At 35.1% G+C, this 17,713-nt stretch overlaps 1 protein-coding gene across 4 annotated transcripts in view; it reads left to right on the top strand.

Moving 5' to 3' along the window:
- RCOR3 (REST corepressor 3) overlaps positions 1-17,490 on the top strand; it is a 52,064-nt gene extending 34,574 nt beyond the window's left edge. For 2 of the 4 annotated variants that reach the window (XM_045838392.1, XM_045838391.1), the window contains exons 10-12: positions 6,261-6,318; positions 14,187-14,428; positions 14,891-17,490. In XM_045838392.1, the coding sequence (XP_045694348.1) occupies positions 6,261-6,318; positions 14,187-14,428; positions 14,891-15,235 (645 nt within the window). In that variant the 3' untranslated portion in view covers positions 15,236-17,490. The remainder of the gene's footprint in view (positions 1-6,260; positions 6,319-14,186; positions 14,429-14,890) is intronic. The other 2 variants (XM_045838394.1, XM_045838393.1) reach the window with 2 other exon arrangements.
- Positions 17,491-17,713: the final 223 nt, after the last annotated feature.

The raw sequence follows: 17,713 nt of genomic DNA, 5'->3' as shown, positions 1-17,713 counted from the left end.
GGTAGCACTTACAGCTTTCCTTTGTGCTACATCATTTGATGCTCCCAGAAGTTCCGAGTAGATGAAACAAGTGCCTGTACTATTTTACGTGAGGGAACTGGGGCTCAGAGAGGTTCACTGACTTGATCAAGGTGCGTGTCTAGTAAACAGTGAAACTCTGGTTCTATTTCAGATTCTTAGAGTCCAGTTGAAGTCTTAGATTAATATCATGCTGCCTCTTACTTTTAGAGGTTTTCATGTAACAGGAAAATTGTATAGTAGATTCTCCCATTTTTAATGCAGTTATTAGGTTAGAAGTTATTGAACATTTATTATATCTTTTGATTTATTGTAAAAATAAAAATGAAACAACCACAATTTGAACATTCTATCATTTGTACATTCAAGTTTGAATATTACTTTGAGGTTAATTTATTGAGCTCATATGACTTGAAAATGCATATACATTTTATCATCTAGAAAATGTCCAACATGCATGTATCATATTATTCCTATTGTTTTTCAGGGAGAACAATCTGGATAGATATTTATATATTCCAAAATACCAGATTAACAGTCATACTAAAAGACCTTGAAAAAATCATGTAATCTATCTCCTTAACTTTTAGGTTAGGTATTAGCTAACCTAAAGAATTTCTAATCTAAGGAATTTTATTAACTTTTGGAACAATAGGCTACTAAATGATGTAACTCAACTGGAAGTAAACAGTTACTGAGATGCTTTACTTATTCATTTGGTTGTATTTGTTATTTTCATTTAGGGAAAAATTTGATGAAGAAAGTTCATACTTTGATAAATATATATTGATCACTTAAAATATTTGACCCTTTTTCATTTAAGGTGCTGTGTTAGGTACTCTGGGAAGTGTATGTTTGGGAAAGGGGGGACACACAAAAATGAGGAAGAGATGGAGTTTTCCATCTGCTTTAAAAAAACAACTTGCAGGCTAGATAAGAGAAACTGATTAAAGTTACATGATAGATTTATAAGTAAAGTATTAAGGAAAACAAGCGGTCATTATTCTAGGCTAGGATCATCAGGGAATGCTTTCTAGAGGGGATGTTTCAGCTGAGGTTTGAAGGATAAGTAGGATTTTGCACATACAGAAGGGGCAGGCAGAGGGAATCATGAGCAGTGGTTTGGTGTTGAGTTGCGCATTAAAAATATAAATCCAGTAGGAGAAAATAAAAGTATTTTTAAGAACCAGTCACCAGGTGTTCCCTGAACACTTACTATGTGCTCATTATTGTGCTAATTACTGTCGAGAATGCAGTGGTAGTGTAAATCAATCTTTGCTTAAGTAGTATATTGTCTGCTTAGGAAGGCAAACTTGGATGCAGAGGACCAATGAACACTATGTACGAGAGAGATCCTAACAAGGTAGGGTTGAACAGGGACTTCTTTATGGTAGAGATCAGTGGGCAAGAGCCAGAGTATAAAAGTCTTTGTGAGAGCTAAGAAGAGAAGCCTGCCTTTTAAATTAAGTCAAATGGAAAGAACCTGTAGTTTCTTCAATATAGGAAAGATATAATGAAAATTTTTAATTTTAGGAAAGTTATCCTGTCAGTGTTATACAGGATAATTTAGAAACTTTACAGCTGTTGAAATACCAAGCATATGATCGATAAAGTAAATGGTAAAGTGTTGCCAGGTAGGGCCAGGCATTAGTTGTAGGAATGGGTAGCAAGTGATAACTCCAAAGAACGTTGTAAAGTAGAAATTAGTGTACCTCCTTGAAAGTGCATGACAGTGTTGGGAGTGGTGCCGTGTTTGGTTATGCTTTCATTTGTTTCCGGGGGAGGTAGGTAAGTGGGGGCAGGAGATTACCGAATCCAGGAAGGAAGAAACTTAGGAAGGAGTGCTCTTTGAAGCTAGAAATTTCTCCATCTATGGGTTTTTTATGTATAGGTTGAATGACATTCTTTCATTGTGGATGCTGGATGGAATCTTTAGCACTGAGTAGAAGGTTTGACTTGGTGACCTTTTCTAACTCTTCCCACTCAGAGGTATTATAAACCTACTACTGACAAAAATGGGAAAGATATAAAGACAAATTAATTTAGCAGGGAAAGAATGCAGTAATGATGCTCAATACAAGAATAAACTGTGTTTTGTGTACTCACAACTGTAAACCTGCTTTGGGCCCACCCTTGTATTGGATTGTATTATATTAACACTTTATTATTTTTAAAACAATGGTCTTTCAGACTGGGGTTTGCTATAGAAGAATACCACACAGTTTTAGATTCCTAGATACATTTTAGTTGTCCTTTCCATAAGTTAAACAAATCTCTACTGAAGTTTCTTTGGTTTAAAAGAGAATATAAAAATCAGGAACTTAAAAGAATCCTATGTATTTAAAATATTTGACCCTTTTTCTTTTTCAGCCTGACCCCTCTTCCTCTGCTTCCATTTTGTCACACATAGACTGTTTCATTCCATACAGTTTCAACCCCCACTTCTCATTTTTCCACTGAAGTTCTTCTAGAAGGTTAACATTGGTGCTAATGGGCAATTTCCACAGCTCTAACTCCTCACTTCCTTTGCCTTTTTCTGAGTCCTGGACATAGATGAAAAATCTCTCTTTTCTTCTTTTAACTTTTGAGAGGTTATGTTCTTTTTTGTAGCTGTTATGCCCCTCTCAGCTTTAAGTGTCCTTTCACAGATATAAACATTCTCCAAGTTTTTATTCTGAGAATTCATTTCTTTCTCTTTTATTTGGAAATAATCGTACATCGTGTCACTTGACTATATTGAAGTCACATCATATGTACATTTAAGTGACACAAATTCAAAGATATTCAGCCAAATGAAAAAAGAGAATATCTAGTCATAGCAAATGCAGTAATGCTGGCAGCTCTGCCTGAGCTGCATTTACCGAGTGTGTGGCCCTGAGTGAGCAGTCACGAGCCTGGGAAGTGTGAATCCACTATTCCTTTACTCAGTTTTAGCTTCAGCATGCCTTCTGTGTGACTATCTCCTTGAACTGAGTGAGAGTCTAGTATATAAATACGTATTTATGTTTTTCATTCAATACTACCCTAAATCTGAGCCAAAGGCTTCATCTGGGATTTAACTAGTCTAGTGGTCCATTGCAGTGCTGGGAGAATACCCGGCTACGTGAGCTTGTGTGCCTGTCTCCAGGGCTGCCTTTGTAAGAACATTTCAAGAGTAAATTTGACAAAACAAAACTTTTTAAATTCATAGGCCGATTTTAGACCCTCACATCTGAGTAAGATATGGCTCCATTGTTTTCCCTTACGAACATTTTCCAGACCCAGAAAAATACATTTGAATAGATGATATATGTTAGCCCCAAGTGGAACCTGAGCTCCGCCTGAATGTCCTGCCCAGTGCCTGGTTTCCGAAGTTAAATCCATTTCAGTGTTTCCGAAGTTAAATCCATCATCTTAGCTTCACCTTCCAACCTCTCCCAGATCAGCATTTCTTAACTCCTTAAATGCTTAATGGCATCACCCTTTTCCCAGCTTTCTGGGCTCAAAGTCTTGTTTTGGTTAAAATCCTACTCCTCTCCTGCTGCTCCCTCCTCACCCCCAAATATATGACTTACTATAGTTAGTGTGAATTCATTAACCTTGGTATCGACTGTCCTTCCAAAAGTGATCCTTACCGTAGTTTAGTTTAGTTAAACACCACCAACCTTCTAGGCGTATTTATCACTTCTTCCTGATGCAGATCCTAGTGTTCCCTGTTCAGGGTGTGCCCTCTCCTCCTCATTGCCTTTCAGAAACCTGTCGCCTCCAGCCCTTCCAAATTTCCTTATTTTCCATTTCCATTCGTTATGACTGTCTCTCTCTCGTCTTTGAGTCCCCATATCCTGAGCTGCTTGTATGCTGGAAATAAATTTTCATAGTACACATTATTTCTCTTTCATTTTTTGTTCCCTTTTCTTTAATGATAATTCTTCCAGTTTCTGCCTTTCAGGTGTAACAAACATTAATTGATCAACTTCAACTTTGATTTGCTCAGGCACTGTGGTAGATGTGTTTTATATATATTCTAAATATATATATATCTTTATGTCTTACATATATTCTAAATTTAATCCTCAGAACAATTTGCAGCGTATTGCAGGAGATCCTCATTATCCAAATGTTAATTGATCTGAAGGATGCATGGAGAAGCGAAAGTTGTCAAACAAGAAAATATTCACTAATAAACTGAGCACTTATAAAATTGGGCTCTGCTATTATCTGTCCTATCCATCACACCAACATCCTGCTGAATTATTCTCTCACTAATACAGTGCAAATGCAGAACAAAACAAAATGAAACTGTAAACCTTGCAAAAGATGCAAAACTTTAAGCCCTGGCTGGCGTAGCTCAGTGGGTTGAGCGCGGGCTGTGAACCAAAGTGTTGCAGGTTCTATTCCCAGTCAGGATACATTCCTGGGTTGCAGGCCATGACCCCCAGCAACCGCACACTGATGTTTCTCTCTCTCTCTCTCTTTCTCCCTCCCTTCCCTCTCTAAAAATAAATAAATAAAATCTTTTTTAAAAAAAGATGCAAAACTTTATGAAGTCTGTCAAAGTACAAGAGAATGGCTTTAATCACTTGCAACATTGTTGGCAGATGGGTATCTATCAAAATTAACAATTGAAGAAAGGATAATGACTCATAGATAAGTACTTCAAAAAAGAATAGTTTGATTACCAAAAATTGAGAAGCCCTTGAGGACATTGTTGAAGTCTTCAAAACAAAGATGACCCATTCTATGCTCGTGTTATAAATTTCAAATCTGAGAAATATTATATACCATTGTATAATCATAGAAGATAACATCAAAAATATATAATGAAACATGTAAATGAAGTCATTACTGTTTATGTAAGTGAAGTCATTACTATTTTTTTAACAAACTAATTTTCTTAAGTTTTAGTTTCACACTTTACATTAAATTGCAATCAACCCTTTATTTCTTTAACCATTTACTTTGAAATACCTGGGCCTGTTTTAAATATGTTCTAGTTCCAACTTTCCTGGGTTCCAGGGACCTCCTTCTGTCTATGGTGCCTTTCACAGCCAAGGTGGTAATCAGATTGTCCAGGTGTTAACTCAGATATTAGTTCCTACTCTTTTCTCTTTAACTCTTTTGGGGAACATGTGTTTAAATTTTCTAGTTTTTCCTCTATCATCTTTTTATTTATTTATTTTCATTTAGCCTTGGGTTCACCCTTTCCTTATCACTGCTTCCTTCTCTTTATACCTTTTTATTCTTGTCCCTTTACCTCATTGCCAGTATCCTAACCTTGAAAATTACCCACTGTCTTTGCCTAGCCTGCCTTGCTATCCTATTTTAGTCTCATCATCTGGAAATTAGTGCTTTCTGTTTTAGGATTTTCCTTCCCTTACTCGAAGTCCTATCTTACCTTTTTCTTCTCTAATAATGTTTTAAAATTTTAAATTAGTAAAATAAGACCTAAACACCCCTTGTCAAAGGATGCCTTTCTTTCCTGCCCAGCATGTCCAAGTATCACATGAGGCCACTTCATCTGGGCAGTTTCTACTGCAAACCTCTGTGAGCTGGTATACTTCTTTCTGTTCCTTCTTTTACTGCCAAAGACCCTTAATTACTCATCAGTGGGTATACACTATTGAAGTTTGATCAGGTATTTAATATTGTAATATTGCCATAATAAAAATCCTAAACTTAGGATCTTTTGAAACAAAAATATTAAGAGGAATATGGGAGGCTTTGAGGGAGAAATATTCTTGTAGTGGATAACTTTCTGCTTCGTAGATTTTTAAAGAAATATTTCAGGGCTTAGATCTGATACACAGTTCTGTGTTAATTTACACAGCACTGTTTTCGGAAGGGTGAAGATAGGTATAATCTAAATGTGAAGAGATGAGATTTTAGAAAGAGTCATAGATCCTAGAGAAAATAAAGCCTCACAAATGTTTAAAATGAGGCTAAAGCTAACCTCTACAGTGGGTGACAGGAACACTGTAGTTGGGAAATGGATGATTAGTAGTTTTCCTCCATTTTAACCTCTCTGACTAGAAAATGTTCATGAATGTTGTTCATTCTCCCAAATTGGTGCATTTCTCTTCCATTATTTTTGTGGGAGCAAAAGGTAACTAATATATTATTTAATCCTTATAAAAATTGAATCTTTGAAATCAGAGTTTTAGTAATCTCATGTCTGTGATTTGGTGAAAAGTTAAAAAAATAAGCACTTTGGAAAAATGTCTGTCTTCATATCCTCATTAGGAAACTTCTCTTTAATTTTGTAGTCAAATCAGAAAATTAATGCCCGTTGGACCACAGAGGAGCAGCTTCTAGCAGTGCAAGGTATATTAAAGATAAGCAGTTCTTGTTGTGAATAATTATTTAACTTGTCATGAAAGGTGACTACCATAGTTCTTCCCTGCCTTTAGAAATGGATCGAGAAAGGGCTCTTGTGTTTTACCACAAAGTCCTCGTGACTAGGAATTCTGTTTTGCACTTGTGAATTTGAGATGCCGAGCCTATGTGCATTTTGAGTCCTGAATAGCACATTAACTCATTCTCAGAACTAAATTAAGTGATGGTGATGACAAGCTTGCACAAGTCACATGGTCTCTCTGCCTCTGCTTGGGTATTCCTGCAGTGGGGTTCATTCTTGCCTTCTCAGTCATTGATAGCTCATGGTAAAAGCTTGAATAAACTAGTATGTGTTTCTCATTTCTCTGTATAATAGTGTTTCTCTTATTTGAGAAATGTCAGGTATTGAAAATATTAATGGTGTGCCTAACTTTCAGTGTATTATAACTTAAGGTATTTGCCACTGAATACTTAGAAACCTCACTTTAAAATATGTAGATACTATATAAGAGAGACTTAAGAGAGATATCCAAAAATATACATACAGTATTTTAAATGCACCATTTATGAGAATGCTTTGTTGAATTACATGGCAGAACATACTTTGTTTGAGAAATACTTTTGGGCAAATTGGAAGCATTATAAACTTGGGTTTTCCATTCATGCTTGAATTAGTTAAAGAAGGGCAAATTGTGTATTTTCATTCAATGTTGTAGTTATTTTTCTCCCTTCAAGATAACCTGTGTGCAGGACTGATTGTGTACTGTTAAATTTGGTCTGTGATTTGCACTTTCCTGGCTGAGCCCTCTTCCGTTGAGAACTGGTAGCTCTTTCGTCTGGGTTAACTGCTGTAAGAGAATTGGGCCCCAGTGAGACATACAAGTATGTCTTCAAGATATTTCCAAGTATTCAAACAGAACATACTTAACTCAAAAATGCTATGCAAGTACCTCTCGGATGTGAGAATAATGTAATTAAAGATTGATTAATAGATGGCTCTGCAATTTGGATCTGAGTGAATAAGAATTGCCCAGCCAGGGTGATGTGAAAGTGTCACAGGATAGTGCCCACAGGATGACGCCAGCCTCCTCTTCGGCCTCTAACGCACAACACAGTCATTTCATAAATACTAGTATTTTATCCTGTGGGCACAGGGTCCTGGGTGTGCATCAAGCACATACATAATTGTAGAGCTAAGTTTCTGAATGAGTTGAAACAAAGTTTAATTAGTTATAGCTGTTTTAAACTTACAAACTGGTGATTTAAATTTTTGATAAGAAAATTAGTATTTTTAATGGCTTCAGATTCTCTTAGAACTATGACTTATAGCTGTAAGTTTTCTGAGTAGGCATTGCTTTTATTGACATAAAGCCTGTGTTTCCCTCCATCGCAGTCTGTAGCCTATAGAATTTAACCCTGGTTTCCAGTATTCAGTTGCTTAAAGGTTAGTATATTAATTCTATACTCTAGTGTAAGAAGTATCCCAGTAAAAGGATTTTCTGAAGAGAATCACCTAGGAAATTCTAAACTAGTATTTTTCTATGCAGCACTCAGGATTTGCTACTGTTCTTAACAGCACTGCCCTAAGTGATAGGGTCCATTGAATCTCACGGCTGGGTTGTGTATTAGGTGAAGCTGCATTCCAGGGAAGGAACAATCTCAAGATTTACATATATACTGTGAGCTACATATGTGGACATTATCTGAGCTTATAAATATTAAGAGTGGAGCACTTATAGATATACATTTCCTCTCTACTGAGATACATTCAGTATTCTTATTCATGTCTTAAAAATAACATGAAATAAATTAACACTAATGCAGCAATTTATACAGAAACATGCTTGTTTTGGGGATTTAAAAAGTACTTAATGTGTTCATGTCTTTGTTTTTATTTATTTTACTTTTTAGTGGAATTTTTGTTTTTACTTTTGTTGTTGGGTTTTTTGTTATTATGTTGAGTAAAACAATATAAAGCTATTTGTGTTCAAAAGAGTTATTTGAAGGAGAATTACAAAGTGCCATTTTTGCTCATGTGCACACACATTTATGTAATGCTCAGAAGTATAAATAAATAATATTATTATATAGTAATGTCATCTGTACCTGAGTCTCAGTGTGGTTAAGGTACATAATTGCAGTTTTTATTTTAACATGTATGGTTGGCTATCAAGAAATATATATCTTAGCAGGCAATTGTTTTTTGTCTTATTTTTCTTTTTAATCTTTATTTATAATAAACCTTTATATGATGTTATTCTTATGGCCATTTTAGTTTTGCAAAGCAATAAATCACTTATGTTTTGGTAGTAACATGTTTTAACTTATATAGCACTTTATTTTTAAGACATTTTACATACATATTCTGATTGGCCACTCATTTGTTAAATACTTAATTTTATCTTGCTCATAGTTGACTGTTACAGTGACCTGAAGAGAGAAATATTGACTCTAGTGTCACTAGTGAGATTTGTAACTCTACTACTAAATAAACTTTTGCTATAACTCTTTTAAAGCCAAATTAATATATTAAGATAATATCCTAGAGACTAAATATATATTTCCCACTTGACTTGCCATCATATTGTTAACTAAATACTAATGATTTAATTAATGAATTTTTAAGTGAGTATTATTATAATAATATTTAAATTAATAAATCATTCTCCCCTTTTTCTCCCTTATTTAGGAGGGGGGAAAGTCATCTTCAGACCAGATAGGAATGTCTTTATTTTTGTGTAATCTATCACTTTATTATGTCAGTTTTAGTTCTAGCTATGTTATAACTTCAATACCTTTCTTCAGGAGTCCCCCAGGTGAACTTTGTAGATGCTGATAATTTAATCCTTTTAAAATACTTGCCAAGAATGCTTTTCTAGCCCTGGTCAGAATGGCTCAGTTAGTTGGGTGTTGTCCTGCAAACCAAAAGGTCATGGGTTCTATTTCTAGTCAGGGCACATGCCTACGTTGTAGGTTCGGTCCTTGTTTGGGGTGCCTGTGAAAAGCAACCAATCAATGTTTCTTTCCCTCTCTTTCTCCTTCTCTTCCTCACTCACTTAAAAAAAAACAACATGCTATTTCTACAACTTCTATAATCTGTTCCAGCCTTAAGTATCTAAAGTTTCTATTATTAACAAATTAGTTAACAGTGAAACCAATAAGAGTCTTCACATATTTGTGTTAATGGTGAAATATCCCCATTTGTAGTTTATGTCATATAAATATTTTTTCTAATCTATAGTGCTTTTAGAAATAATTCTAAAATCAATCCTGATATTCATATGAGAAACATTTCTTATTTAGCAAGAGTTGGGAAAGGGATTAGATTCTAGGTGGATTTTTTTCATGTAAAATAACACAGTTGTTAGCTGTGTTTAAAAATAACATTTAAATGATAGTATAAAACATTTACTCTTTAACATCATTTAGGCAGAAGCATGGTAGCATACAGTATTTGCCATTTTTATTTTAGATCTCTTATAAGTGCACATTTATTTTGTAGTCATTAATGCTAAAAAAAAAAATTGCTCCCCAGCTAAAATACTTCTGCTATTTTAGAATAAACAACAAAGAAATTTTCATTTTTATCAAGATGTCCATTTTAATTTTCAGTTAATTTTTTTTTGTATTGTCAGCCTTCCCATATAAAACAAGAAGTGACAGAACTGTGTTTAAAGGACTTATACTGATAGACGTTACCTGCTCTTCCTGTAGTTCATTCATTTTGTTTCAGGAGAAATGAAGTTGCAAAGCTAAAACTAGTCTTCTCTCCCTTTCAGTCTTATACTTAACAACAGTAAGAACGGTTCCTAAAGGAGGGGAAAAGAGATTTGGCAGTTGGTTAAGACATAAGGCTTGTAACCCAGTACATGAGTGATCAACAGGAAGTGGAGACAGGAGATTCGTATCTTCCCATCTGAAAGGCAACCATGTGCTTTAGAGCTTCTTCTGTTATAACAGATACCATAAGAATGGGGGCCCAAACGTACAGTTGTCAGTCCTCTGATGCATTTGCTTCAGATAATTAATGATTCAAAATTCTGAGCATTTTTATGATGGACTTTAACTGACAGCTAAGGAAGATGGGAACATAAGACTCAGAGGAGAAAGGCTAGACATTGGAAAGAGAATATATGATTTGGACTTTTAGCACTGGCCTAAATGGACCAATCACTGCCCCATTGCTATTGATACCTTTTTTACCTTCTTTAATACAAATTGTTGAAGAGATTTATAGGACATAGAAAGTAATGTTTTCATTAGTTTGCGTTTAAAAATTAATCTCTTATTGATAGGAAAGAATCACACCCTTGGAGTTTCTAGATGTTACTGTGTTATTATTTCAGAATAATTTTTAAAAATTAATATTTCCTAATTATACTAAGTACTTACTCAATTTAAGAAATTTTGCTACAAAAAGCAGGGAAAAAAATATCTTCCAAAATTTCACTACCATGGAAGCAGCTTACACTGTAACATTTTAGCTCTTTTTTCTTTGTAGTCCAAAATCAGGTTTAAAAATAACCTTTTAAATACACCAAAAACAGGTTCATGTCATCCTTTCTATATAAGAAAAAAAGAGTCTATAATTCCTTGTCCAGAGGTGGGCAACACCATATTACACGTGCTCCTGAAGTTGCTATCTTACTAGCCAAAGCTCAAAAAATATCAATGTATGTTGTATTGTTGGATAGTATAGAATACTGATTGGAACGTGTGGGCTTTCATAAAGTGCAGTAATAACAGTAATCTAATGAGTTTTATTTTTATGTTAATTCCCAGAACAAACTTTAAAAGTATATATTAAGGATTATAAGGTATCATCTGCCAGATAGGAGACCAAGTTGTTTCATTTTAACTTTCAAATGAAATTTAGAAATTTGACCGAAAACAATATTTTTAATCTTCCTGTGGAATTTATAATTTACCTCTTCCAGGATTCTTTGAAGTTTTATTCCACTAACCTTTGAAAACTGACCTCTGGCCCTAAAAGTGAGAAGTTTAATTTAAATCATGGTTCAGATGGACCTAAACCTTTTACTTACATCTTCAGAGAGGGAGGAAGACTTAGTCACTGTGTTTCATTTCCTTGCTGATAAAGCAGTCAGGTGGCCTTCTTTATTATAAACTGAAAAAAGAGTGGACCATCCTTCCTCTAGGTACAAATTAGAATTAAAGGAGCTCTGATGCCATATGTGGCTACTAAAGTAAGTTGCTCAGTGTTGGTAACCCTGCTACATTGTCCTCCAGAAGCCTAGCTGGGGATTTTTCAAAAGGAGCAGTCTTTAATTGGTGTTTTACTAGAGTGTGCCTAGTTATCAGCCATTGTGTAGACTATAGAGCTTAAGAATTCCACCTTATAACCAAAACATGCTGTTGAGCAATGCTATTGGAAATGTGAAGGTGATAAAGAAGTCAGCTATATGTGACTCTCGTGGTTTGGGGAAGAAAAATAAAATGAAGCCTTAGAGGAAGAAAAGTCCATCGTAGTTCCTGAGCACTTCCTATATACTCAGCATTGTACCAGTGCTTGTGCTGCTGTGTATTCCATAGGACCGTACCTCCCAACCTTTCACATTGTGGCAAACAGAAAATTATGAAACTCGCTGCAGCACACTAGGACAAACAGATGAGGCTGCTGCTGTTCAGGGATGACTGCCAAGGAACTCCGGTTCATGTCCAGATCCTGCCCAAGTGTCCTGCAGACTGAGCAGCATTAATATCCGGGCCCGTTTGTTCTCAGGACATGATTAGGGCCCTTAGCTAGATTGCAGAAGTCTGCAGTGTGGTCTGAGTCTTAATTTTTGCAAAGTAGTTAATGTAAGACCATCATTCATGAGTTAATAATAAACATACCTAGGTGACCTGGAAAAAGTTCTTGACATCCAAAGTGTCTAGGAAAACTAAAGCTCCTATACAAAATAACTTTGGTTTGGTGATCCGTATTCTGGAAATGCAGCGATATTGTGAGAAGGTAAAGTCCACTGAGCAAGGGAAAGTAGAGTGGAAGATGAAAAAGAATAGAGTCAGAAGAAGCGAGGACAGTTATATAAAGGAACCTATGTGGACACAACTTATTGGTAGGTTTTGGAATATATTTTGCTAAGAAAATAGGTGTTCTTAGGGCTATAATATCTTCAGACTGTGGAGTTAGTCTTAATGAAGATTTCTTGCTAGGAATACAGAAGATCTAATCCCAGATTTATTTAAGGTTTTCATTTCTAAACTCATGTATTCAGTAAGTTTGGTCACTTCTAGAATGCAAATTAAATATCTTTTATGAAAATTAGGGTACTGATGGAACACTGCATTTGATTTCTAATCCATAGTTATTTTTCTGTGCAGTGATCTCAAATAAGTTGCTATTTTCCAAAGTATGTGTAGTAGAGAAGTACTTAAATATATAGCAGTAATTCCTAATACTAAATAACCTTGGATTTTTATTGCCAAATAAACCCTCAGTGGAACCTAGTCACCATTAGAATTTATACTCAGTATGAAGTTAAAACTGGAAATTAGCTCATGGATTTTAATATAAATTAATTTACATTGCTAAAATATTCTAAACAATGTTTACATATTATTAATATGTTGTCATGCATATGTCTGTCCTGTTCCTTCGAGAATGAAGTAGAGGAGCATAGTTTACATACCCATATGCAAACTCTATATTAAAAATGGGATGTGGTTATAGCTCAATAATGTCAGACCACCCCCACTTCCCCTGCCAAATGCTCTAAGTCAAACCTAGCTAGTTGAATGTAGCAAGAGATACTTATTCCCAAGTTCTATTCGATAATCAAATAAGGGCAGAGTTTAAAAACAAAAATTATGTTATATCATGATGGTGCTTTAAGATAATTGGGTGATACCAAATCTAGCATTTCTGCTGGGGTTTTAAAATATTCTTATATTATTCTCTCATCTGTGATTGTATACCTCAACTTCTTTTTGAATTCCCTTAAGAGTAAATGATTAGCCATCTGATTATATAAAGTCATTTTTAAATTCTGTAGCATAATTGACTATCTCAAGTTCATAAATCAAATATTCATTGTCATAAAATTTGCATAATTAAAAGGTAGGCTCTCAAATAACTGAATGTACCATTCTTAAGTTTAAGGTAGTGATGAGAAGCACAAGTGCTCTATAAGTAGTCACTACTGTAACTTCATTCTTAATCTACAAAGCATAGCTAGGCCTCCTTCATATGCAGTCTTTAGATGAGTTAAAATTTAACTGTGAAAAATTCCCTCTTTTTTGTTCATCAGATTGTGATAATTCTCTTTAATTCTTATCTGATTTCTACTTTTTGGTACCCTGGTGAGATAGCAAGTAATCATACTGAAGTTGGTATTAAGACCAAAATTATGCTTTTTTTTTTTTTTAAATGGGGGAAACCTAAGACTACTCACTCAGTCCATTGAGGGGATAAAAGAGATGGCTCTTCCCATCCTGTTTTGTTTACAAACGGTGTTGCTCAAATTTAGGTGACTGGCTACTAGGGAAATAAATGAATGTGGAATTGAGGATGGAACAAAGAATTCAATGCTTTACAATAAATGGACTGTATTTGAGAGTTCAAGAGAGGATTGGAGAAAATAACTGAGTATGTAAAAAATGGTAAGTTTCTGATTGTTCAGTTGAAGGCAAGTAGCTGGCTCGATGAAATAACATAATTGAGTGTTTTCATCTGGGACCCTGATATCTTAGCCTCTATCTCAGAATTGAGAAATGAGCAGAGTTTATCAGAAAGGATTTTCATTGCTGGTATCTTTTGTGTGTGCATGATGTATAGTACACACAGCAATCCTTATTGATCCTTCACCAGGTGTATTATTTACTTTGCCTTCCAGGTGTCCGCAAATATGGTAAAGATTTTCAAGCTATTGCAGATGTAATTGGCAACAAGACTGTTGGCCAAGTGAAGAACTTCTTTGTAAACTACAGGCGTCGGTTTAACTTAGAGGAGGTATTGCAGGAGTGGGAAGCAGAACAAGGAACCCAGGCTTCTAATGGTGATGCTTCTACTTTAGGGGAGGAGACAAAAAGTGCTTCTAATGTGCCATCAGGGAAGAGCACTGATGAAGAAGAGGAGGTGTGTTTGTGTATGGAATTTGAGCTAATATGAGTTGAGGAATCACCATTTTGTGTGGTGTTCTGTAAGGTTAATTTGTCAGAGGACTAGCTAAATGAGCATGAAAGGTGGACAATACACTTACTCAGTGGTGCATCTCTCGTGACTCTTAAGTCATAATGACATGCTAAGTTCTGATCCTGGAAGAATGGAGAGTGTATTGTTCTTTCATAGTCTTATTTTTATTTCCAGTGTAAAGCTGTTTACTAATAAAGATGCCTGTTTGGTAGCTTCGTTGCTTTTTTGGTTTTTTGTTTTGTTTTGTTTAAAATAAAAGAAGCTTGTGCTTCCAAAAATACCGGTGTTTTGTTTTTGTTTTGTTTTGATTTGTTTTGTTTTTCCTGTGACAGCCCAAACTATATTGTATAAAGTTCATTAAGAACTATCGATCTCATACATGTATTTTTGTTTCCTCACCTCTAGGCACAGACCCCACAGGCTCCTCGGACTCTGGGTCCATCACCTCCTGCCCCATCATCCACTCCAACACCAACAGCCCCCATTGCCACTCTGAACCAGCCTCCACCACTTCTTCGTCCAACACTGCCTGCTGCCCCTGCTCTTCACCGGCAGCCTCCTCCACTCCAGCAGCAGGCTCGGTTCATCCAGCCCCGGCCAACTTTAAATCAGCCTCCACCACCTCTCATTCGCCCTGCTAATTCTATGCCACCCCGTCTAAACCCAAGACCTGTGTTGTCCACGGTTGGTGGTCAGCAGCCTCCATCACTTATCGGAATTCAGACAGATTCACAGTCCTCACTACACTAAAATTAAATTGGACAGAGCTGCAGTAACTTTTCACCCCCACCATTATACCAGTGCTCATCTGACCAATGCAAAAGAGGAAAGACTAATCCTTCCTAGATACCCAGGCTGCCAACTAGTTCTGTGGCAGTGGGCTAGCATAGTGGATGGAGTCTAAGATTTTTTAGTTCACGCAACTGAGGTGTTACGTAAGAAAGAGCCTACAGTTAGCCTCCTTCCTAGAATGTATGTTCAGCAACATGATCTCATAAAAGGAAGAAAAAAAAGATAAAATGTTCTATATACCAAGGGTTCTTTTGTTTTTACTGTATTTATTGAGATTTCTTTATATTCTTGCCTCTTCATAGTCAAGGCTCTTAGTAGAGGAATATTGACTTAGGAATTGTGGAAACTCCTTAAGTTTCTTAAGGATGTTTGACATTTTTTCTTTTTTCTTTAATTTAATTTTAACGTTTTCCTATGTTAGGAGTGCAAGAATAAATAGCCTGCATTTTAGATTTTGGCATATGTTCATTTAATACATATTTAAGAAACTATAGCTGCATATCCCTTTTTTCAAAAAGAAATCTTGCTTTTTTTTCTAAAGGAATGTTAATATATTCCTTTCAAAGAAAGCAATTTAATCAATTGCAAAGCAATTATATGATACCACAAAGAATGTACTGAACCTACTAACCATTGAAAATAGAGCTTAGGGTCCTAGTGCAAAGTCCTTGCTCAAAGGTCATGGACCCATTATCTGTCAGTAATAAGAGGATCAGAGTAATAATTTTCCATATGAATGAGGACTTAATTTGTTAAAGTACAGTACAGTGTCTTTAAGTTCCTTGAAAATGAAGTTAATTTTGATTTTTTTTAATGTTTCTAAATGCTGTCTGCTTTTAACTAGTAGTTACCTACATCTGGGGACTTTAGAAGAGAATTATATTTCATCAGTTATGTGGAGATAGTGGTAATGGAAGCATTTATTACAGTGCCCTTTTTATGTTTAGACTCTGAACTTAAAATTGCCCTTATTATGGTCTGCATTAAATATAAATGATGATTTCTTGAATCTATTGTACTATTTGGGTACATTTGTGTATTTCTTGCAGCCAACCTATATGGCTGAGTTTGGTTTAAGATAAAATCATCAACATTATTTTATAAAATAAATTTAAGAATTTGTTCTGTGTTATCTAAAGATGTATCAGTATATTGTCACAACTGTGCTGTTAACTTCAAATGCTGAGATCCCTTTTTATAAAGAAACAAAAAAAATTTCAAGTCTTAATTCAACACATAATCATTAAGCACCTACAAAGAATATTTTACAAGTGATTGTATTTCAACAGTGTGTTAACTAATATTTTTGATACAATGATTTCATAGTGGAATCATGACTTGTGCAAAGGGACAGATCGCTCAGATTGCTATGCTAGTGGAACCTAAGGCTAAATGTTTGCACATTCACGTTCTTATCACACATAGCACCACTTCACAAAACATCTAATGGCCTAATTTATATTTTCAGAGGTCATATATTCCCAAATTATTGGGAAAATAGTCCCTACCCTTAGCTCTAAAGCCTTAAAGAGCTATAAACTTAAATCCATTGATTAGTTTTAATTTTGACACTTGTTTCCATTAAGAACATTAAATTCTGGCACAATCTAAAATCTTTTCCTGGATGTGTCTCTCATTCTCATAGGATCATCTTAAATAGTTCCTGCCCCTGGATTGTAAACAGATAAAATCTAACATAAAATAATATTCAAGAATTTATACTTATTTTTACTTTTGAGAGTCATGGGGGACAAAATATCTAAAGAAAATATCTAAAGCCTTTTTTTTTAAGTGCTTAGGTTGTCTTGCATATGTGCACACTATACAGCTTTTATCGTCTTGTCTCTTGTCAGTAAGCCTTCAGTATACGGTATGTGGCATATGTCAGTCCAGTTGGTCAGCACCGGCGTCTGTCCAGCTGTTACGTATATTGTGATTCATATAAAACCTGTTCTATCCCAGCCGTGGGATGAGGTGCTGTATCTGAGGGATGTGCTGTAATTTGCTTTACGTGCACTAGAGCACACAGTAGGAAAATCTTAGCTTCAGTAGTAATATGACACATGTATATAGTGAGATGTCTTTATTGTGTGCTTTGCATATTTTGTAAATATTTTGCACGTCATTAATTTTCTTTTTTCTTTAAGCAGTGTTTGGCCTGGAAGAGTGATATGCTTGCTGCTTAATCAAAGGATTAAAGAGTTAAAGATGTCTATGTCTTCTATTTTTATATAATTTCATGTTGTATGCGGAATTTAGGACCTCTTCACTGTGAAATACTAAATATTGAATTTTTTATAAAAAAGCAAAACCTAGAAATCTTTTAATGACCACTTTATTAATTCAAGGTTAATTTTTGTTTCTGAAAAATCTACACCCAAGTATTTTTTTCATTACATAACTAAAAATAAATCACACTGTTGATACATCTGGTAA

Source organism: Phyllostomus hastatus, unplaced genomic scaffold (genome assembly GCF_019186645.2).
Source record: "Phyllostomus hastatus isolate PE091 unplaced genomic scaffold, TTU_PhHast_1.1 phas_contig_283, whole genome shotgun sequence".
Lineage (NCBI taxonomy): Eukaryota > Metazoa > Chordata > Mammalia > Chiroptera > Phyllostomidae > Phyllostomus > Phyllostomus hastatus.
The sequence above is the reverse complement of the archived record's forward strand: the minus strand, read 5'-3'. Positions and strand labels throughout refer to the sequence as shown.